The 23,193-nt window shown below is 38.7% G+C and overlaps 1 protein-coding gene across 3 annotated transcripts in view; it reads right to left on the bottom strand.

Annotated features, from left to right (window-relative positions):
• Positions 1-22,107, bottom strand: part of LOC101849353 (nucleoporin SEH1-A) — a 28,742-nt gene extending 6,635 nt beyond the window's left edge. Inside the window, exons 1-11 of one of the 3 annotated variants that reach the window (XM_013079426.2) lie at positions 21,876-22,107; positions 17,280-17,468; positions 15,943-15,993; positions 13,245-13,475; positions 12,759-12,889; positions 10,975-11,067; positions 9,884-10,024; positions 8,606-8,687; positions 8,396-8,474; positions 7,241-7,364; positions 950-1,033 (exon numbers count right to left, since the gene is read on the bottom strand). In XM_013079426.2, the coding sequence (XP_012934880.1) occupies positions 979-1,033; positions 7,241-7,364; positions 8,396-8,474; positions 8,606-8,687; positions 9,884-10,024; positions 10,975-11,067; positions 12,759-12,889; positions 13,245-13,475; positions 15,943-15,993; positions 17,280-17,390 (1,098 nt within the window). In that variant the 5' untranslated portion in view covers positions 17,391-17,468; positions 21,876-22,107 and the 3' untranslated portion in view covers positions 950-978. The remainder of the gene's footprint in view (positions 1-949; positions 1,034-7,240; positions 7,365-8,395; positions 8,475-8,605; positions 8,688-9,883; positions 10,025-10,974; positions 11,068-12,758; positions 12,890-13,244; positions 13,476-15,942; positions 15,994-17,279; positions 17,469-21,875) is intronic. The other 2 variants (XM_005092703.3, XM_013079427.2) reach the window with 2 other exon arrangements.
• Between the last annotated feature and the right edge of the window lie 1,086 nt (positions 22,108-23,193).

Genomic DNA, 23,193 nt, shown 5'->3' with positions numbered 1-23,193 from the left:
AAGAATCCACTATGTAAGTCGAAAAGCAGATCAGGTAACTGTGCACACTGCCATAATTTTGAGCAGCGTGTGAAAAGCAGCAATATGGGGTGTGCAAAGCCTTGTGTCATATTAGTAGACTAGAATCATGTGTGCATAAAGCCTAATGTTATGTATAAATGATATTATATAAGACTATAGTGTTGTGTGAGAATATCACAACTTGTCCGAGACAGTGGTCAAAGCAACAAGTCACATGGGCAGGCTGTGGGACAAAACCAAAAAGCTGCAATCATCCAGCCACATACTCTGGCTACAGAAAAAATAGAGTATTGCTTTATTTCCACAAGAAAAATATTGTTCAAAGAGCTCTTTACTTCTGGCCATGTCAGAAATACGAAAACTAAGCATAGGCGTCCATTGAAAAGACTGAAGTCACCAAATGAGAGAAATCAAATTCTGGTAAATATGGCTTAGAGTTAAATCTTTCTGTTGATCAGTGAGTGTTAGATCACAGAATGACAAAAAAAAAGAAAGAAAAGAAAACAAATATATAAAAAGTAATATGAAAAAAAAGGACAACACTATAATCAAGCAAATTCATCTAAGGCTTCACTGCAACTAGACCTACTACACCTTTGCCAAGTGTACATCTTGAAATAAAAAACAAAAACAACTCAAAGGCCTTACTATGAAAAACTGAAATTATTGAGGAGAATGAATATATATGAAGCAGGAGAACACCCGTAGAGAAGAGAGGAGGATGAAGAGGATACAAAGTCACCATTCACACCAAAGACAAGCAGTTTCAGAAAAAGTGAAGCACATCGACACAAGAACCGATATTTTATAGAGCGGCAGGTGATGTAGGAAAACAAAGAAGGTGTGTTCCGGAAGGAGGAAAAAATAAATGGAAATAAAAAGAAAAAAACAAACAAACAAAACAAGAGCAAGAAAGGTAAGAACAAACTTGTGGTCCATGAAGTTTGTACATCTCCCTCACATCTGAGAAACTGATCTACGGAGTAGTGGTGTGAAACTCCCAATCTTAAAACTGTGTCACGTGAAAAGAAAACAAAAACAGAAAGTAGAAAGTATAAAAATACACGCTTCAAAATACACAGAACAGAACTGTATGTACAAAACTAAGGATATTTCTCAAAAGTCGATATTTTTATGGCCCCCTCCCCCCCGAAAAATCTAGCTAAGTCTCTATAGTGTGTGGAGATAATTTATTCATTGTTTGTGTGTGTGTGAGTGTAGGCTGTGACGTAGGTGTACTGTGAAAAGAAAACTGTATTGGTATAACACTCAGATTATTTTCGAGGAGCATTCAATGAGTCTTTACCTGGGCTATGACGAAATTGTCGTACAACAACATAACTTGGAAATTGTGTGATTTCTCTATCCTTTTTTAACGCTTCATGTGGAGTATAGGAAAATCCAATAGGCAGAGTGAACATAATATCACTTTTACTTTTAGTGAACGTAGTTCTTGAATATCAAAAGACAACATTATTTACGAGTATCTGTAACACAATTAGCAGCCGCAGCAAAAATGAGCATAAGCTCACAGAAACGATCCTGTTCTATCATCTTCACAGGTCCAAGGAATCTGCAAGGTGGGTTCCTTGACTTTTGACGTCAAATAAAAAACCCAAAGAGTTGACTGTTGCAAAGAGCTTATTGAATAAGAATCACAAGATACCCAATTTTTTGTTTGAATTGTTCAATTCATGAAACATGCGTTTATCATTTTGATCCCAAACAAAAATCCTCTTTGATACAGTGGAAAAACTCTTTCATCCCCATTGTCAAAGAATATAAAGATGCAACCTTCAAATGGAAAGATTATGATGATGTTTTTGGGACTAATATTAAGTGTTGATGAAACTGATTTATAGTTGAGGAATGATTTGAGTCCTGTTTGAGGTCATATTAACATGCTCAAGGACTTTTGCAGGTCAAACAAAGATGACAAAAGTGTGTCAATTTGCAGAGTTGCAATGTAGAGAAGCAGTATTGCGAGTGTCAAATTTTAACTTTCTAGCACGCTCCTTTCATAGCCAGAATAAAGACTTACTGAACATCCCTCGTAAGTGGAAAGACTTCTGAATCTATTGACCATTTCTGACAGGATCAGAGAAAAACGATCCTTTCTGATGCTTCCATCTAAAAATTGATAGATTTCTTGAATATATGCAACAAGCTTATCCTTGCTTGACCCAAAAATGTGACAATTTGGAAGACTTTGCAACTGCAGATGGAGATTCATTCAAATTTTAAACTGGTTATTTTTCTTTTGCATACTGTGTTTAGTGATGCATGAAGGAACCCATATAATTGTTTTAACCAGCTACTTCAGCATTGTTAAATCTATCATATTAAATTCAATTTGAGACTACGAAAACATACCACTTGACCTGAAGGGTTAAGGGACAAAACGCATTATAATGTTGGACATGGATAGCTCAAATACGTCGGGGACTGACAAATGTGTTAGACCCATCCATAATTCGGGTAGACTGATATAAAGAAAAAATAATCAAGATATTAGTTAGGGAATGGTAAATTGCATGACCTATCTGGCCGTGAATTTGAGTTTCCTGTGTTCGTGCTGTCTGGACTATATATATCCAAAAAGAGAGGCGTAGAAAGGATGATTATTTGATTCATGATCTGCATAGTGATGAATGAAAAGCTAAACCGATGCCGTATAAAAGTAGTAGTTATGAACACGTTTTGTGACCAAATTATTCAAGCAGCAAAGATTAAAGATCCCACTTCAATATAATGGAAAAAAAAAAGTGGAAGTTTTAATATTGGAGATAACACATTCTTATCATTGAGCCCTCCATTCCCTCAGTGCCATGACAGCATAATGCCAACAAAAATTATGAAACCTAATCCAGCCCCCATCCACCTCTGATGATGAATGTTTGCACTATTAATCTTTTCCCACCCACTGTTATTACTGAGCCACTTCTTCATTTAACCATAGCTACTTCGCATTCTAAAATAAAAACCTTTTTTGCCTCTTTCCATGTAGCTGGCCCTATCGGACAAAATGTCTTACATTTTTATATCTTCATTCACACAATGATACAGTGTATGGGGAAAATTTAGATTCTCTTTAAATGTTTGATTCAATTCTCTTCTTGCATTTCTTTACCAGTGAACAGATATGGAAGTACATGGCAGAACCAGAAGGTATAAGCACATATCAGGTCAGCTGTAGAAGGTTTGACAAAAGTCAATCTGACCCAGCCTTCACTAGCAGATGTAGATTTATCTATCACCCACAGACTGATAACAAGTCAATTTCACTTCATTCTAAACTTTGACTTCTTACGACTTTTCAATGCCTTTTCCTGGACACGCTCATTACAATGTAACTTATTACTACAATTAACAAACAGGGGAGGGGGAAGGTGCACTACTTTCTATTAAAACAGAATACAAAACACGCAAACTACATGGAAAGAAGGCAAAAAAACCCAAATTTTTCTTTTCTTTGAAATTGATTTTATTTTGTAGAGCTCCTCATACACAGCAATTTATTCATGCATAAATTCACACCATTAATTAGGCTGTAGTGTAGTCATTAACACCCCCCCCCCCCCCCTTTCAGTTCGATTTTCAATACGGACAACCCCACTCTCCCCTAAAGTTCAACCAATACAACACAACCAAAACTTAGCAGTGTCATTAACTCACATCCTTACAGCAGTTTTTTCATCACACAACAATACCTCACTACACCTGTGAGGAACCATGTTTACGAGCCACAACACATCACAGTGAAAACAACTTTTGAGTTCATAAAAAACTATTGAATTACACAACACTGAGTGGTTTAACCCTTTCAACTCAACCCTTTGACAAATGAACATTACAGTGGGGAAAAGGGCAAAAGGCCCATTCTAACTTTAAAAAAAAACCATAATACATTTAAAAAAATGGGAATTTACCCCACAACGGACAAGGACTTTTCAACTATTCAAAAGGTTATAGGACCTCTCATATTTGCAGATGACAAAAAGTGAGAAGAAAATGGAGAAATCTAAGGTAACAACAACAGCAAAAAACTAGCAGCATCCCCGCCACAGCAATAAAACAAATCTGCCATTTTGTTTGAGTGGTAGAGAAGAAATAACGCGATGATCACAGCAGGCTGTGAAGAAATAACTTCATCAACTGGTTGAGATCATATACCCTGTTCCTGTTCCTCTATTCATGTATCCACGATAACAAGGAACAAAATGCTTTCAAACCAAAGGAAGCTTGCTGAGAGGCTGATGAACAAAGCAGAAAGTTTCCTCAAATTCAAATTTGATGATATGGTCTGAAACAGAGGGCAGCCAGACTTTCCTTCACAGGAGGGGCAAAAGTTACTATTTTGGAACAATTGACAAAATCTTCGAAAATGCAATGTTTGATATTCCAGGTCATAAGTAGGTATTTTTAAAATGAACACTGTTGAAATGAAAAGCTGCCCTTTAGAAGGCATCTGTGTGCCACATGACTTTGCAGGGTGAGATCCTTTGTTGCGCAAGCAATGCGATGGACCCTAATGGACTTTGTCTAAATTTGAAGAAACAAAGCAGTGGTCAATTCGATATAGTGTGCACAGGCCGGCACCATTTCTCTAACCGATTTCATCATCATGCCAGTCATCAACAGAGTAGATGATATTTTCAACTATAAGGTGTAGGAATATATCACCCATTGGTACATGAAAGCTAGGTAGCTCAAATAGAGGAGTTAGGACGACAGTACAAGATAAGCTTAAATCTTTCTCTGCCGGTGCCGGGGTTTCTGTGGTTATGCCAGACCGAAGTGTCGTTTACGTGAGAAGTAGAAGGTGGCGTTGAAAGAGGTTAGTTATAAGACTTATTCGAAACAAATAAAGTAGAAATGTTTGTTTCAATATGAAGAAGAAAAAAATATAAAGTACAAAAAAAAATAGTGTCAGGGAAAAACCAACTCTAAGCACCAAAATTGTCAACTCTTAGAAAATGTGGGAGACTTTGTAAAGAAAATGAAAGTACCTATATCAATGATTTATTGAGGACTGGCAAGGAAAGAGGGGGAAATAGTTTGTGAATGACTAAACCTATGTACAGTCACACCACAACACATACACTCACATCCCGGCATCCCAACAGACTGCCCTAACAACATGGAGTAACAAAAACAGCTCACAGAACAAACACATTTCAGTGATCAGACTGAGTTTGAGATATGTGATTCCTTCTGTACATTCACTCAGCTATGGCATAAAGATGACATGGTGAAAAATTCAAACTAGTTGACTTTCAACTGAAAGACAATTTTTAAAAAAAATTAAAAAAGAGCTCATCTTTCAATAACTACTAACTTGCACAAAACACCCATCTGCATTGATATGCAAAAATCTTTCCTTTTCTTCAAACCTACAAACTATCATTGGGCACATAACAAAGGAATGCATAGATGATGGATGAATAAAGAAGACATTTTATGGAAGTAAAAAATTAAATGCACATTTGAATTTGATTCTCAGAGAGCAGAACACATATTTGTCCAGGATGGAAAGAATATACAGTATTCGAAAGGGACGGTTGAAAAAAAAAATCCAGACTCTATTGAGTAAAAACAGAGACAAGAGTATCAACAAATCTCAACATACATGGCTCATAAAACATAAGAAATGTTTTAAAGATATGTAGATTCCTGCTAGAAAATAAACAATGACAGTGCTCAGAAAAACTGCAAGAAGACATTGCCTCCACCATGTGATTTGAGTACAATCAATAGTCTCCCACTAAGAACTTGTTTATCGGGAGACAAAAAAAACAACAACAAAAAAACCAAAACAACAACAAAAAAAGACTGGTTCTTATGCGGATTGACTTGTAAGGCAGATTTCAAAGGGCACCCAGACATGGTATTCAAGAACATGTACCTCTTTAGAGAGTACGTTTGTGAAATGATGGACAAAACTGCCGACTACAGAAAATGATTGGACAAAATGCCCGTTGATGAGAAATTAATTGTATCTCATGTATATTTTCAACCATTAACAATGACAACCTAAGACATCACAACTTTTTTTAGCATAAAAAAGGAGCAATTTCAAAAACGCTTCAAAAGAAAAAAAAAAAAAGGAAAACTTAAGCACCAAAAAGTTACAGTAGTGACTTGCAGTGTTGAAATGCAGTTCACATAATCATTTGTCTCTACAGCGGCATACAATGTAGAAGAAATAGAAAGTGTATGTAATGCAACATTGGAAAAATATTTTGAACAGCACAAACTGCTAAAAAGAAATACTGATACATGAACACAGAACCTACAAAAATAGGCATTAAAAAATTAAATGAATCTGAATAAAGCTATCTGGCTGGCAGGTTGTGGAGATTAAACAATTTCCAGCACACAAAGGTAATAAAAAATATTTCCGTTTCTATTCTGAACAAACTGAGACACAACCTGGCATGACAAAAGTGACATGCTTGTAGTGGGGACCAGCAAATCTCCATTGGGAAAAAAAAAATATCCCAAGATCTCATGCCAGAAGGTAAGACTGAGTGTTCATGAACATAAGTACATATAAAATACTTGCAACTTTTTCAAAAGTCCTTAATTAGACTTCGTTTTTTTTGTCAGTAAGCATTTTACGGCACTTGCAACACAATTTCATCACTGTGCAAGCAAAATGGCACATCTCATTTTCTCTGCTTTCGAGATAAAGGAAAAAACTGTTTACCTAGACCATTTATCATCTGATAATGGTAAAACCTGCTATGTATGTTTATTTTTTTACTCCCAGCAAATTTTTTTTGGGATTTTAGCAAAAGATAATACAGCACCATCAAACAAAATAAACGACCAGTTGTATTTTGGCACAACTCTAAGTTATGTCATTTTGCTAGCGCAGTAAAGATTTGGTTATATAAAGCGCCGAAAGATTAGACTTCAATAATCGAAAAACATCCAACCTCCCCAATAAAATAAATGCAAACAATGCTGAATTCAGAAGAAAAAAAAAGAATTCAGAGAATGCCCAGGACTAGTTAAAGCCATACGACCAGATCCAGCACGGACTGTCTGACACGACGTCAATAATTCAACAACCCACAACACGTGAAGAAACAATGCAGACACCTCTAGACAGGCCGGAAGAAGCAAATGGCAAAAATGATGGTAGAAGACGGAGGGCTGGAGTGGGAGGTAGGTGTGCGCCACGTGAGCACAAAAAGTTTTGTGTGTGTTTTACCTGATGCTGTTGGAGGTAGGGGTGGTGGAAATGCTGGCTTGGTGCATGGAGGCTCTTTCTGCCTCAGAGGCATTGCTGTCAGCCTTCAGCACAGACAGACATTTCCAGTTGTCTAAGTAATTGGCTGAAAACAGATATAAAGGATTTCATCATCGTTAGTCGGAGCAGCAGCAATAATGCTATAATTGCAAATGGAGAAGAGTGTCCAAAAAATGTATACATCTCTTTTATTATCACCACTAACATTGTCAAAAACATCCACTTTTATTCCCAATAGAAACATTACTTTATCTATCTCTCTGACTCAAATAAGAGATTAAAAAACAACTAATTAACGACATATAAAATCTTAAAAAAACAAAACAAACAAAACTGAAGGGCTTGGAATGAAGAAGAAAGAAAAAAAAAAAGAAGATTTATAGAGTATAGTTATCAGCTTTCAGTGCAGACAGTCATTTCCCACTGTCCAAGAGAATAGGTGCAAAGCACTATCCCTTATAAAATATAATAAACAGAATTTCTTTTTATTGGTGAACAATATCAAAATGTCATAGAAACAAAACTGCAACTTCATTTTTTACTTTTTTTTTGGGACCTCATCCTTAACTCAAATTCGATAATTAAAGGTAACCGTCTTACACAACATTTCAAAGGAACATTAATTTAACAAAGAGGGCTATCAAACAGGCAACTGAAGAGCAATATTTGGATTTCAAACATCAACGGAGAGTATTTTTGTGATTATTGGTCTTCTAATTTTCCAGAACAAGAAGAAAATAGTTGAGTAAAATAAATAATTTTGACCCCCCCCCACAGAAAATGGTAATTGCTATTTTGTAAGCAAAAATGAGTTCAAATGAAATACAAATCACTGGAAAAGAGCAATAAAAAATTCAGATTTACTTCGGTGACAATATTTCACAAGCTTTTTGAAATTCGAAACAGAAAACTCAGGTTAAGCAGCGGAAAACTACTTTTCCAAACAAAGACTTATACAGCAAAAGAGAACAACCGTAATGAAAAAAGTGTATCTACAATTCTTTACCCACCACCCACTCCCCTAGAAAAAAATAATTACAAAAAATGAAAGTACTGAAGTTGGTAAAATGCAGTTTGTCACTCGCTTCCAGTCAAGTCTTCACAAACCGTACAAACCTTTCCACAAGCGTACGCATCCATCATCCCCGGAGGAGGCCAGAATGGTCCCTGTGATGTTCCAGGACACACGCCACACCTGGGGAAACAGTAGATGCACGTATATGAAACACATGTACTCTCAAGAGACACAGTAATATCATATCCAAAAGCCTAGCTACACCCATACCTGAAACCTTCCCCTCAATTTTGTAATCGCCCGAGACTTACCACAGACTCATGATCGTCAAAGCTCCCCACCAGCCTCAGCTCCGGCTTGCTCACTCCACCAGGGTTTGAACCCGACTCTTTCCTGAAAGTGAAGTGCGTGCATGCACAAGAGGAAATGTTAGTTAAATATTTATCCCTTTAACACATCAAAAGTGAGCACTTTCTCCACCTTTCCTAGCACTGCATGCACTCCTCATATATCTAAAAGTTGACTAAAACGGACTCTGGTGCACAGGTCATTTAGGCTCAGGAGACCAAGGCAAAATGGAATAAGGACAGTGCAGGTGAAGATGTGTTAGAAATTGCCCTTAAAAAAATAATTTAAAAAATTTTTTAAAATGAAACAAACCCACAAATTAACGATTTCCTCATACAGTATAAAATTTTAACTCTTTAACTATGCAATCTAAAATCACGTTTCCACGGAATTTCTCTTGTGTTTGTGGAAATGCGACCCGACATATTTCATTTTTAAGACTGCTTGTTTCGTGTTAAGCTGGTCAATAAAGCATTACCCAGACGAATAATTCATTTATCTTTGACTTTCGGGTCAAACTAAAAGCATGTTAGCTCGTACTTTTTACATTCAGCCCGTACCATAACACAATTATAACTTTGCATCGGACGGTGGTACCGTCTACCCATGGTTACGGACCTCCTCGACAACCGGACGCTGCCACTGCCCAGACAAGGCTAAAGAGTTAAAAGCATTTCAGTTGCACATTATTTGAAAATCTAAGAGACACCTCCACAGGTGAAACAATTACAGGGATGGTATCCATCTCCTCATATTAACTTTTCCCCCTGTCTAATGACATGTACTTCCAAGTGGCAAGTTAAATAACACGTTTAACTGCCCAGTTGATCGCCGTCATCCACCAAAATGACCAAATCCCCCCCACTAGTGGGTGATACTGTCCAAGGTGGCAAACATTGATAGAAACTGTTTCAATGCGGTTGTAAAACATTCGGAAACTGCTAGGGAAAATATGGCAATGTCACACTTTTTATTTTGAGTTATACCCCACGGGAGCCTTATGACACTACAGTTTCAAGTGACACAATATTTGACAGGAATAAAAACAGCAAGGTCTATGAGAAAATGAAAACAGGAGATTTTTTTTGTTTTTCTTTTAGATGTGAAATTCCAAATTAAAAAAACCCAAACCATTTCTCAAAATCACCAAATTGAGACCCTGTTGGCTTTTTTTTCGGTAACTCTTCATATACAATCAATCAATCAAAAACCTTCTGTCCTTGCAGCCTGCACTCACTCACCCAGAGATCTTCATGGAGACAATAGTGAGGTCCCGTGCAGCTATAGCCAACAGGTGGTAGGAGCGGCCAAGATTGGGGGCAAAACGTACGTCATGGACCGGCTCTGTGATCAGATGCAGAGTCTCTACCTTCAGCCATTTTCTGCATACATAGAAACAAAGTCATTGTATGTTTAAAAGAAGAAAGAAGAAAATAGAACAACCTTCCCAAAGGGTTTGACAAAGAACATCCAGTCAATAAAGCAGACATTAAGTCATTTTTAATTAGAAAGAAAAACAAAAACAAAACAGAGATTAAATAAAGATAAGCACTTTGACAAAATAACAATCTTTTAGTGCAGGGAAAAGTAAGACACACAGTAACAATAGAGCAAAAGAAAAGAAATTGGGACTTGCCAGAGGCACCATCCAACTACCTGCAAAAAAATAAAAATAAATTAAAAAAACAAACAATTAGAGATAAAGATACAGAAAGAGATAGTTTTTTAGTTTATTATAGTAAAGCATATCCACACAATAACGGAAACAGTTTAGCTTGAGTAAACAAAAGCACATCTACCGAATAATAGTCATTTAGTGATTGGAAAAGTAAGAAAAACTGACAGAAACAACAGGGGGAGGGAAAAGAAGAACAACCTAAGGGGGTGCCTTCCAACCACCCCATTTTTTTCACCTTAACTGTGAACATTTAAAAGAGAAATGCAATGAAAGCTTCTAGATTAACAAAGGTGACCTCTGCATGGAGATAGAAACAATATCTTGGGGTGAGGGTTCACTTAGTTGGGGGGTTGGGTTTTTTGTGTGTTTAGTATGGGGTTTTACGGTGCTCGCAACTGCATAAGGTCATATGAGCGCGCCAGTAAACTTCTAAAATACTATTCAACAGAGTAGATACCATTTTTAAAGATACCTGTGGAAAATTTTGGTTCACAATGGCCGAGGATACCGTAACTAAAGAAGGAACAGCAACCGAAAGTAAGCAAAGGCTCATCAACATATGCTTGGCGTTATTATGAACCTGAACTCACTGACCACTAAGACACTGGATCTCCTATACACCCAGATATAATATAAAAAGGTTTTCCATCTCACCTGGCAGTATCGCTGTACTCGTAGATGTGAACTTTGCCCCCTGCAGACTGACTGGGGTCGTCACTACCCACTGCGATCATTGGAGCGTGCATTCTAATCACAGAGAAAACAAAACAAAAAAAAGGTACAGGAAAAGCTCAGACACAGAAAATGTCAATGGGCTATTTAAAAAAGTTCTAGTAAGTTTTATAACACTTGCAACACAATGAGGTCATATAAATGCCGATGATTAGAGGTGCTACAAGAGAGAACATAGATGTTTGAAGGGAAAAAAGGAGCATACCACACTAGAGAACCCACCCATAGGCTCATTGGCATTATAATATACAGTCAAACCTGCCCTGACGGCCACCTCTATAAGACGGCCACCTGTACAAACGGCCAATTTCCCACCTTGCGTTTTTTCTATATAATTTAACTGTGTAAAACGGGCACCTGTCCAACGCGGCCGCCATATTTTAACACACAACTCCTATCACACAAAGCAATAACACCTGTCTTAGACGGCCACCTTAGTGACTCCATTACGTGTTGTCATAAATTGTGCATTGGCCCCTGGCGTTGTGGGCGAGCCGTCATAATCCAATCACTTGTCGTTGTCGTTAAGTAGTCCCTCCAACCGATCATGTTGCCTAGGCCCCTCCCACTGTTGACCAATAGGTACCAATTTTCAGCTGCTGGTGAGGTAAGCGTGTGACGCCTCATAACTCATAAGCCCCGCCCAGAACTCATACACAAATCGTAAATGAGATGAGGGGTCACTGTTTACCCAGTCTGTAACAATGGGTGGCCGTCTTACACAGGTTTGACTGTAATTTAAAAAATAAAAGGGGGATGTGAGAAGTGATTGCTTCAGAAACTGTCTTTGGCAGGTGGCCGTTAGGGCAGGTTTTTATTTTAGTAGAGGTTTTACGGCGCTCACAACTGAATAAGGTCATATGAGGGCAGGTTTGAACATACCCCCAAAAATGTCCCAGACAGTAATAAAAGTGAAGACGCATGTACGAGTAATCCTTTTTAGTTTTAGGCAGAGTTTTCAGCACTTGCAACACAAATAGGTCATATAAGTGCTCAAGATTTGGGGTGTTACTTGAGAGGAACATACATGGAAAAGAAGGAGTGTATTGTCATACCAGTTGTCACAAAAAAGGTGAAATAATAATAAATGAATAATTTGGATCACATTAAAGCACATTTTCATTTTGTGTATGTCAGTGCACTTCATAATACAGATTATATAAACAAATACACTTGTAAATTAAAAAAAACAACAAGAATAAATATGGCCACTTTCTCTTCTCTTTGCCCTAAGCACTCTCTCTCTCCCTCTCACACACACACACATTTATTCACATGCATAGAAATAACTATGAAAACATACTGATATGAATAACCCTTGAGACACACTTTAACTTTGACAGGCTCAAATTTAGCAAGTGCATCAAGAAATCCCAAAATAAACCCATTTCAATGTGCGTAAAGAGAAGCTTACTGAAAGACACAGAAGAAGAAGGAGGAGGAGGAGGAGGAAGAGGAAGAAGAAGAAGAGGAGGAAGAAAAGGAAGAAGAAGAAGAAGAGGAAGAAAAGGAAGAAGAAGAAAAGGAAAAGAAAGAAGACAAAGAAGAAGAAGAAAAAAAAGAAGAAGAAGAAGAAGAAAAAGAAGAAATGAACTACACAGCATATAGCTGATAAGAGTACTGATAGAAGGACCTACCAGTGGCACCCTTCACTTGTCATATAAGCTCAAAAGCAGTTAGCAAGGATTAATTTATTCCAAACTCACCGTGAAGTATTCCAGGAAAGACAACTCAGACTGACATTACAGTTAAACTCAAAATGCAGCTGCCAGTTACTGAGGTTCATGATATCTACCGCTTCGTAAATCCGAACAATGCCGTCTGCAGAGCATGTAGCCTGTGAAACAAAACATTTCAAGTGAAACCAAATTCAACTTTAAGTCCATCACAGAGAAACTTGTCGACAAAATGCCAATATAAGTGTGACGAGACACAAAATGCTACTATAAGCGTGACATCAACATTTTCTGAGATTTGTAGCATAGAATGTCAAAGGTAGTCACGCTCAGGTGTGCACTTGGGTCCACTGGATTAATCTTTTGACAGCGCAGCAATAGTTACCTATCTTCCTACTCATTGTACAAAAGACAACATACACATGAGCAGAGTAAAACTCACTCCTTGACACTCTCAAACCACCCACTCCCACTCATCATACAATGGATGACATAGCGGACAACACAATTTCTCACCAGCTGCAATCCCAGGTGTTTTGGAGCGAACCTGACATCTGTCACCGATGTGCGACTGTCGACCAGGGATGTGCGTTTGATCCAAGTGTTGGTGGAGTTAGCTCCCTTGGCTGTAGCGTCGCTGCTCAACTCTTCCCACACTGCAGCCGTGCGGTCGAAGGAACAGGTGGCAAGAACCTGGCCAAACTCAGGGTGAGCCCAGGTCACTCGCCACACAGAGCCCGTGTGAGTCTTAAGGGAGGAGCGTAAAGGGTGGGTTTAATTTATAGTGTACATAATCACAGGAGCTGACAAATAATGAATTTGAATTAAATTTTTTTAGACCCGAACACCCTCCTCACCAACCCCCCCCCCCAAATATTTTAATGGATCTGAATTAATGTACATATTACGAGGGGCATACCAAAAGTATTTAACCTGACCATGAAAGAATGAAGGTAGAAAGCTGAAATTTGATAGTAACCTTAATCTTTCTCTATGTAGTCGCCTCTCACAGTTATACATTTTTGCCATTGGTGTATGACCTTGAAAAGACCTTGAGAATAGAAGGCCCTCTTCGTAAAAAAACCTGCCCTCTGCCACTTCTTTCACTTCATCATCACTTTCAAAATGCCTTTCTTTTAAATCCTTTTTCAGTTTGGTTTAGTATTAGTAGAGGTTTTACGGCGCTCGCAATTGGATAAGGTCATATGAGCCCCAAAAGATTAGAGGTGTTACAAGAGAGTAACAAACATAAAAAAGAAGATGGTGAGATAAGGACGATAGATGTTAGATAGCAAAAAAAAAAAGCAACTCACACCAGAGCAACCGCCAACCACTCACCCCTTTTCAGTTTGGGGAATAAAAAAAAAGTCTGGCAGGGTAAAATCTGGAGAATAGGGTGGATGTGGAAAGTCTTTAAAAAAATTTAGTTTCATCCTTTTCATAAAGACCAAGTAATTCTTGACAACATTCCACACACTGCACTTTTTGAGGAGTCAACAAACGTGAAACCCATCTCGCAGAAACCTTAGTCATATTCAAATGTTCATATAAGATTCGTTCAACTGACCCAATGCTAAGCCTAGTTTCTTTGCTCAAACATTCGACTTTCACCCGCCTATTGGATAACACAAAGTATCTTGATTTTCAAAACATTCTCTTCTGTAGTTGCTGTCACTGGGTGACCATCATGGCGGTCATTTTCAATGTCAATGAATCTGCATTTTATTTTTTTACACCACAATTTCATCACAGCATAGGATGGGCAATTAGTTCAATATACAGCATGCATCTCTGTAAAAATATTCTGAAGTTGTTCGCCTTGCAAGAACAAAAACTTCATGACTGCCCTGTGCTCAATTTTCTCCATTTTTATTTTGAAACTGGAGAACATCACACCCCCATTTACTTACAGTGTGCAGGTGTCAAAACCAGTAATCGGAAATTTCCCAAAATTTACATACATTCTGGGAAGATGATCGTTGGGTTTTACCCAAATTTCAGCTTTCTACCGTTATTCCTTCATGGTCAGGTAAAAAACTTTTGGTATGTCCAGAGCTGCCAACCCCACTGGCCACAAAAGTGTAAGATCTTAGCTAAAAAGACTGTAAGATTGTATTAAAAAAGTGTACAATATAACAAATATCCCTATTTCAACACACAGGCAATTAAAACTCTCACAAAAATTAAAAGAAATGACCTTCCAAACTTTACCGCCGTGTATTCTTAGAGAGGGATGCTACAGTTGCTGATTTAAGTAAGCCATCTGTCAGTGGTTCTTTGAAAGATTTTGGGCCAATCTTTATTTTGCAATGCTGATCGATTCAACAAGCTATTGGAAAGGGAAGCCCTAAAGTCTGTCCTATTTCTCCTGATAAGACTAACCATTCTTTAACAGGTGGAATTGGAGTGGAACAGAGTCAGGATAAGCGACATACACTAGGAAAGTTCCTGGAAAGACAACTGTCCAAACTGGTCTTGAATTTTTCCTAACCTAAACCAGTAACAGTCTAGATGTCCAAGCTAACTCGCAACATGAACTCAGCGGAAGTACCCCTAAACAAAACAAAATTAGCTCAAAATCAATCAAGTGAAGTCACTGTGATGGTGTGTGTGTCTTCGTCCAATAGTACATTCGCTGTCACAGGAGCCTATTAACACTTTGCCCCCACGGGACGCCGATCAGCGACGGTAAGAAGCCGACCCTTTTCCCCACGAGACGCCGATCAGTGCCGGTGGGATATAGCGTGAACCGCACCTGTATCCTGGTCCGTGGGATAAGTGTTGCATGACTGCACGCTGCGTGGGTGGAAGTGCTAATGATAGATTGGATCGTTGGCGGCCGCAAATCGGGGCAGCAAACAAAGCGAGATTTCGCTTCGATGATCGATCGGATCGAGAAAGTCGTACAATTCGGCAAAGAGGTGCAAAATCTTACAATCGCCGAAAAAGCTTACAAATACACCTTTTTGGCATAAGGTTGGCAGCTCTGTATGCCCCTTGTATGTTGTAATAGTTATTTCAATACCATTCAGCAACTGCTATACATGACTTTTCCAATTCTTCATAAGCCTTCGCATGGCTGAACAAAATATGGACAGGACTGTAAACAAGGCAAAACATATTACAATTTTTTTTAAAAATTGCAAAGCAAAAGAGTTAACCACTGAACTCAAGTGAACTACAACATGTTGAGACATACACATAAGGACCTCACCCTCCAGCTGGCTGTGCACTGCCATGCTCCTTCCTCATCCACATCCCAAACCTGTACGAAAAAAAAAAAAAAAAAGGCAAACTAGATGAGAATGTCAAAAAAAGAACTGCTAATATCTCACATGATCTAAGACACCCATACAACTATGATCCCAGTGCAAATGAGAATGATTTTACTGCTACTTGTTAAGGAACTATATGGTAATATTAAATAAGGCACATTAAATGAAATGTTTACATGAAACAGCCTAAGACAACAATGAAAGGAAATTGATCCAGCAACACTTGAATGCTCACCAACCATCTGCACCCAAAACCTCTGTACTGTAACGAGTGTAATGGCTTTTACAGCAAATGGGGCAACTTACAAAACATACTCCTTAAAAGCTAAGTATGCATTTGTTTGTCAACAGCTCCATAAGGAAGATCCTAAAAATCAACTGGCTTGATGTCCTACTCTTCTTCTTCTTCTTGATCGCATCACACTTGAAGTCTGGTATCTGTCATAAATTGGGCTGTCCTGCTCAGTTCATCTGTCGCCCCGTATAGATTCTCTTGTAGAATCAGTGGGGTTGGCCACGTTTCCTGTCTCAGGGCCCTGTGTGTCTTGCAGTGTCTTCAACAGTTTGGTCCGCCTCTCCACACTGGCATTTTGGTGATTGCACTAGTTAAAAACATTTGTACATATGTTGTCTCAGTCTTGTGTGTTGTGTCCTTAGTCTGAAGATAATCACTTGTTCTTGGCGGGACAGCTCATGGTAGCCATCTGGTGTCTGAGGTGCTTTAAATAGTGCATTTATAATAGTTTTTATTTCTGTGTAGTTAACGCTACTAACTCAAAACTATGGGAGCAAACAAAGCAACAGAAAATAGAGAATATAGAAATTTGAAAAAGAAAATGAAAGTGGACTGGACGCTGAAAAAAACAAAAGTAAACTTGACCCACCTAACCTTAAGATGGAATCCAAAGGAAAGAGAAAGAGCGGAAGGCCTAAAAGTACTTAGAGCATACTTATACATCCACATCTAAAGATATGGGATACACCTGGACAGAAGAGGAGACTATAGCCCAGAACTTAAGCAGATGGAGAGTTCTTGTTGGTGGCCTATGTTCATAAGCACAAGGTGAAAAAGGCTTATAATCATAAATAATGAATGGCTGTTTTCTTGAATAAAATGATGCAGACTGACACGGAAACGACCACTGAGTGGTGAGAAAAAGACGGACAGTAACAAAAAAGAACAGAAAACAAGTGGTGTCCTCCAACTACTGAAGGTGTAATGGCTGTAATTACAAATCTTTCAACTTTTGTGCAAAAACTCAACGCTAGCACCAACCTTCACTGTCTGGTCACTCGAACATGTGGCCATGCGCCTGCCATGGTAGTCAAAGGACACATCGTGAATCAGATCATTGTGTCCAGAAGATATGGTCTTTGCCACAAACATGATGATTGGTCAGATGCTCCCAAGCTCACCTTTGTTAATCCTGCATCTTACTCTTAGGAAAACCTCTTACACCTCTTTCTGAGGGAAAAAAAGGCATAGAATCACAGACCTGCCACCCTATGAAATCCAAAAATTAGAATCTCAAAGAAAAAAAAATCATTATCTGTTGAAAAAAAATGGTGATCAAAGGCAAATCAGTCATGGGGTCTTGATGTGTGTGTGTGTGTGTGTGTGTGTGTGTGTGTCCCAGTTCCCTTTATTGAGGCAAGCATGCAAGACAAAATTTTTGCAGGAAAAAATTTATATCAGGGCCTCAAAGTAGAGGTTGATTGGTTAAACCACTCAAGAGTAAAATTTTCCATTGTAGAACCAATAATAGCAAAACAAAAGGTGACGTTATATAATTGCTAAAAAGATTAGGTTTTCCTCCAAATCTACACGTAACAATAGCCACCTCCCGCGTTCAAAAGCTGGCCCGCCCGTTGGCAATTTTAGTCACCGGGAACGGAAACGAAAAACCCAGGTGAGAATAATAATTAGGGTAGATCTACCAAAAAGACAGAGAATGCCCGAAACAAAATAAAAAAGGCGGAAGGAAACAAAAACAAAAACAAAAAAACAGGTGAAAATACTAGGCTGTCGTTATTCTAACCCGGATCCATTTTATCCTCACCCCGGGTGAGAATAATCACAGTGTAACTTTTTAGTCTAAACTTAAACTCTATTTCTCCGAACGGTTTCCGATCTTGAGATTTGTTGATAATTTGCGAATGGAGTGGCCCATGCGCGCGGGTGTGTGTGTGTGAGTAAGTGTGCGTGTATGCATAAGGTGTGAACGAGGCGTGGGGGTGGGGTGTGTGGAGGGATTTTATTTTTGTTTAAACGATTTTAGTGTTTGCTTTAGGGGTGACTTCTCGAAGCACCTTTTGAAGGCATTTTCTAATGAAGTAGCCTACAATAGTCTAAGAATGTTGCCCCAACCACAACTGAAGTAGGCCCTTTCATTTGGCTCTCTGGCTCTTTTTTGGCTCCAAACTTCAAATGTTCAAGAAGAAGGGGACAGAAGAGGCATGACATTTTTTTTTTTTTTAAATTAAAAAAAATTAAAGTGAGGGAAAGAGCTTGGAATGCTTAAAATTATTAAACTTTAAACTAGTTAACATTTTTTAATGCCCTCTCTCATTTGGTCTGAATAATTTACAACCCTTCAACCATCGTGCAAGAGCATAGTCTCGTGCTCGTGTCTCGTTACGTGTGCAGAGTGGCCAGCCATCGTTAAGTGTGTAAACAATGAATGGTCCGGCCGGCGGCCGATGCCCCTCAGTATCAGTAGGGAGCCTTTTTTTTACTGGAGAGGCGAACAACGTTTTTATATTATTATTAATTATTTGTTCCCAACCACATACGGTAAGCCACCAATGGCCTAGGTGATTTTAGGAAGTGGCTATCCTCACCCGGGGTGAGAATAAAAATACGATCAACCTCTCACCCCGGGTGAGACTTGCCAGCGTTGGCTATTCTCACCCGGTGTGAAACAATACCTGTTTTTCCTAATAAAATACTGTCTACCAGTGTGGATGATCAAATTGACAAAATCAAAGAAAAAAATGACGTTATAGCATAAAAGTAAGCTATTTGATCGTCTACAAACATGCTATGGCTATTTAACTTTCGAATCGAGCCAAACTACGCGGCTCGCCATTTTGTTTTGTCCGGAAGTTCTCACACCTAAAAGATCTACTCTTTCTCTCTCTCTCTCTTTCTGAATACTGTCTATCGGTGTTGATGGTCAAACTGACAAAAACAAAGATAAAAAATGATGTTAAAACAAAAAAGTAAATTAATTTGGTAGTCTACAAAGATGCTACGGCTATTTAACTTTTCGAATCGAGCCGAACTACGTGGGTACCCATTTTGTTTTGTCCGGAAGTTCTCGCGCTACTCCTCTCTCTCTCGTTCTCACTGCCCACAGCCACAGACAAAATTGCACATTTTCAACACAAGAGCGCTGGAACGTTTGTTCATGACACAGAAATTTACACTTCTGTTATCACAGTGTAGAATTCTGTGGTTCACGGTGAACGCTACACTGGTTGGCCTATCACGGTGAATGCACACCGGGTGAGAATAGTCAAAAGGCTCGTCTGCATAGAGAGGCTGCCATGATTTTATCGGCCAGCGAGAGGTCGGCGGGAGTCTTTGCCTCATGCCCACACCAGGGTGGGAGCTATTCTCTCCGGTTGGGGGGGGGGTGAGAATAGCGAGAAATGGGTTATTCTCACCTATAGCGAGACACGGGTTATTCTCACCCGGGGTGACAATATAAATAAAGGACAAAGGTGGCCTGCTATTAAATCTGTTGGACATAAAACGCCGGAGTGGTTATCCGTACAATTGTGCGAACAACTCTGTCTAGTTATCCGTACAATATTGTACCATACAATTGTGTGAACAACTCTGTCTAGTTATCCGTACAACGTTGTACACACAATTGTACGAAGTGCTACAGGTATCCATACAATAGTAGGCCAACACGTTCTGTCTTAGAAGATCTAGATCTAGATCTAAAAATCTAGATCTAGATCTAGAGACTCTATATTCAAGATCAGTGTTTCCAATATTCCACCAGCTGAAAATAAAAAAATTTTCTTCAGACCTCATCTGCCGACTGATGCCAGCCACCTCATTGATGGTGTTCCCCCCATGTCCAAAAAACTATACATCATGTCTAAATCTGCGTTGAAACCGTGCTGTAAATACTGTAAAAATAATTAAGCTTAAATCTACCTCATTCTGTTGATAGTTCTGATTGCCGAAGTGACAGCATATCTGTGTTAGAAGAAGTATTATATTTTGAGTGTGGGTTCGAATCCCAGTCCCGGAAGTTTCTTTTTTCGAAGTGTATACAGACCCGGTAACCGGGAACAAAGTCCTTTCTTTTTTTTTTTTTCCTTCTTTTTCTCTGCTCCTCCCCCGACTGACCAACAATTGTTTTCCCATAATTGTAATAATTGTTTGTTTTGACTTCAAAGATTTCCACTCATGGTTTTGAGTAAAAACCCGAACAAAGAAACCTATAATAATATGTATATATATAGTATCTAGATCTAGATCTAGATCTAGTTCATGATATATATATTTTATAGATCTACTTATGTTTTAATAGAAGTATAGATCTAGCCTACTTTTCCTTTTAGGCCTACCAATTTGTGCCTGGTTAAAGTTATTACATTGATGCTCAACCCAGGGGAGAACCAACTGGATGACTAGATCTAGATCTAGTGATCTAGGCTTATTTTTACGGGAGTGTATACAGACCCGGTAACCGGGAATAAAGTCACAAAGTATACAGACCCGGTAGGGGAACTCTTTTTGGTGATTTCGGAAAGTTTCAGCACCCTCTTGGCTCAGGGTAGAACTAGGTTCTTCTAGATCTATGGCCTAGGTCTAGATCTAGACAGACAGATATAAATCATTGATCTAGTTTCGAGGCTAGCCTAGATCTAGATCTAAAACTAAATGAAGATTGCAGATGTCTTTTCGATGAACGATCGTTTTCCCCCTGTTTTGGAGTTGGAGGAATCACAATTTGAAGGAAAGAACAATGTCATAATTTCAATCGAGCAGTCACCCTCTCTCTCTCTCTCTGTGTGTATCGCTTGCATTCTTTTTTTCTTTGTTGTTTGTCTCTGTCTTTCGTTCCCTCCTGCCAACTGGCGGGCATGTCATATATAACATCTTGCTAGCACTTCCCCCTGCTCTCTCTCTCGCTAACTAACTCACACACACACACTACCGGGTCTGGGCGCTGAAACTTTCCGAAATCACAAAAGAGTTCCCCTACGGTACCGGGTCTGTATACTTCGTGACTTTGTTCCCGGTTACCGGGTCTGTATAACACTTCATATTTTTACCAACCCAACAACCTCCAAAATTCGAATAATTGTACGAATAACTCTATTTGGTTATTGGTACAATTGTACTAATAACTAGTTAGAGTGGTACGCACTATTGTACCAATAACCGCAGCCTAAAACGCAAGAGTTACCTGGGACTTTGGGTGACAGGACAGAGACACCGACTCCGGTGAACAGACGCCCGTAACAGCCAGATGGGAGATTCAATATTAGATTCTAGATCTAAATATCAAGATCTAGAATTTAGATTAGATCTAGAATCTAGATTCTAGATCTAGATCTAGATCTAGATTCTAGATCTCTTGGACACTAGGGCGAGGGGTGTCAGTGGCGGGAGATTGAAGTTGAGTGAGGTAGAGAGACGAGAGACAAAACCTCGATTCCCCAAGACGGGCCAAGATCTAATCCTGTTGTTTATAAGGCATCCACAGTAACGTCGTTGTACCAGATCAATTTTCTTTTAACACGCTCCATATCAAGACGCACCATAATAATTTACAAACAGCACAAACCAACCTCTACGTTAAACTTTTTGCTCTCATCTCATTCAATACAAAAGCCTACCTACCTCACGGAGCAGTCTTCCTTCCTATAGAGGAAGTCAAGTCAATGAACTATGAGCTCTTCAGGCAATGGAGGAAGATACAAGTAAGCCGAGAAAAGTCAATGACCTTAAACACTATCTAGGTGTAATGTCGAAGGGAACTAACCGTAACCCTTACTCTACACTCTACGCAAAGCGGGAATTTAGCCTACCTGGAAGTAGGCATTGGCCTAGCGACATTCTTTACAATGTGAACTTTTGCTGTCCCAAAGGATTTTCAAATGATTCGAGAACAGAATAGCTGCAAAGACAAAAAATATTTAAGCTTAAGTATACTTTTTTATTTGTTAAGGTGATCATCCCCAAAACAAGCAAAAGCAAAACAATAAACGAATAAAGCCCCCCCCCCCCCCCCCCCCCAGCCATAGCCTACGGATTTTCACTTTTAATGACGAGAAATGAAAATGAGCGTAAGTGAGATAAAAAGAGAGCCCATAAACTCATCTAATCTTGATGGACAATGGCGTGGTTCAAATCTCTGCGTTTTTAAACTGGTTTCTTAATTGAGCTGTGACTGATGCAGTCGTCCTCACTGACTGGTTGAAAGCACAAGAGTGTCGAAGACAATAATGATGAGGCATCATTTTAAGGAGGAGTTTGAAAACACATACGAAGAATGTAACAAAAAGTCCCAGGGATAGATGAAAACAGACACACATGTCAGAAAACTTTTAAAAAAAAAGACTGTTTAGGCCTATGATATCATAAGAGCGAGCTTGCTTTATTGTTCTGTTATACTACAGTGAGACCAAAGGTTCCGAAGAAAGTCTAAAACCGGTAGCATTAAAACAATACAATGATTTACATTTAAAAAAATTAGACCTAGAAGTCAGGGGGGTGGTAACACCATCATAAACACGCACACACACAAAGAAAAGAGAATTAAATTTGAATATTTCATAGTATGTAGTTGCAACATGCATGCCTTCCTAGATAAAGAAAACAGAATTGAAAAACCTGCTTGAATACAAAGTTATATGTTTCTTTTTAAAAGTAATCCCAACACAGCAGCATGTCTTCAATAATCTTTGAAAGACCAGAATGTGCGATTTTATTAATTGAACGAAAAACAACAACAACAACAACAACAACAACAACAACAACAACAACAACAACAACAACAACAAAACTAAAACCCTAACAGGGGATGTAGACATGAAGTTGTATGATATGATATAGATCTAATTTACTGAGTTATTTCCCTTGTATAAAAACCACATGTCCTCTCTATTGCATCAGATTCGAAAAGATAAAATATAAACAGACTTACACGGTGACAACT

The sequence above is a fragment of the Aplysia californica genome, unplaced genomic scaffold, assembly GCF_000002075.1.
Source record: "Aplysia californica isolate F4 #8 unplaced genomic scaffold, AplCal3.0 scaffold00051, whole genome shotgun sequence".
Taxonomy (NCBI): Eukaryota; Metazoa; Mollusca; class Gastropoda; order Aplysiida; family Aplysiidae; genus Aplysia; species Aplysia californica.
The sequence above is the reverse complement of the archived record's forward strand: the minus strand, read 5'-3'. Positions and strand labels throughout refer to the sequence as shown.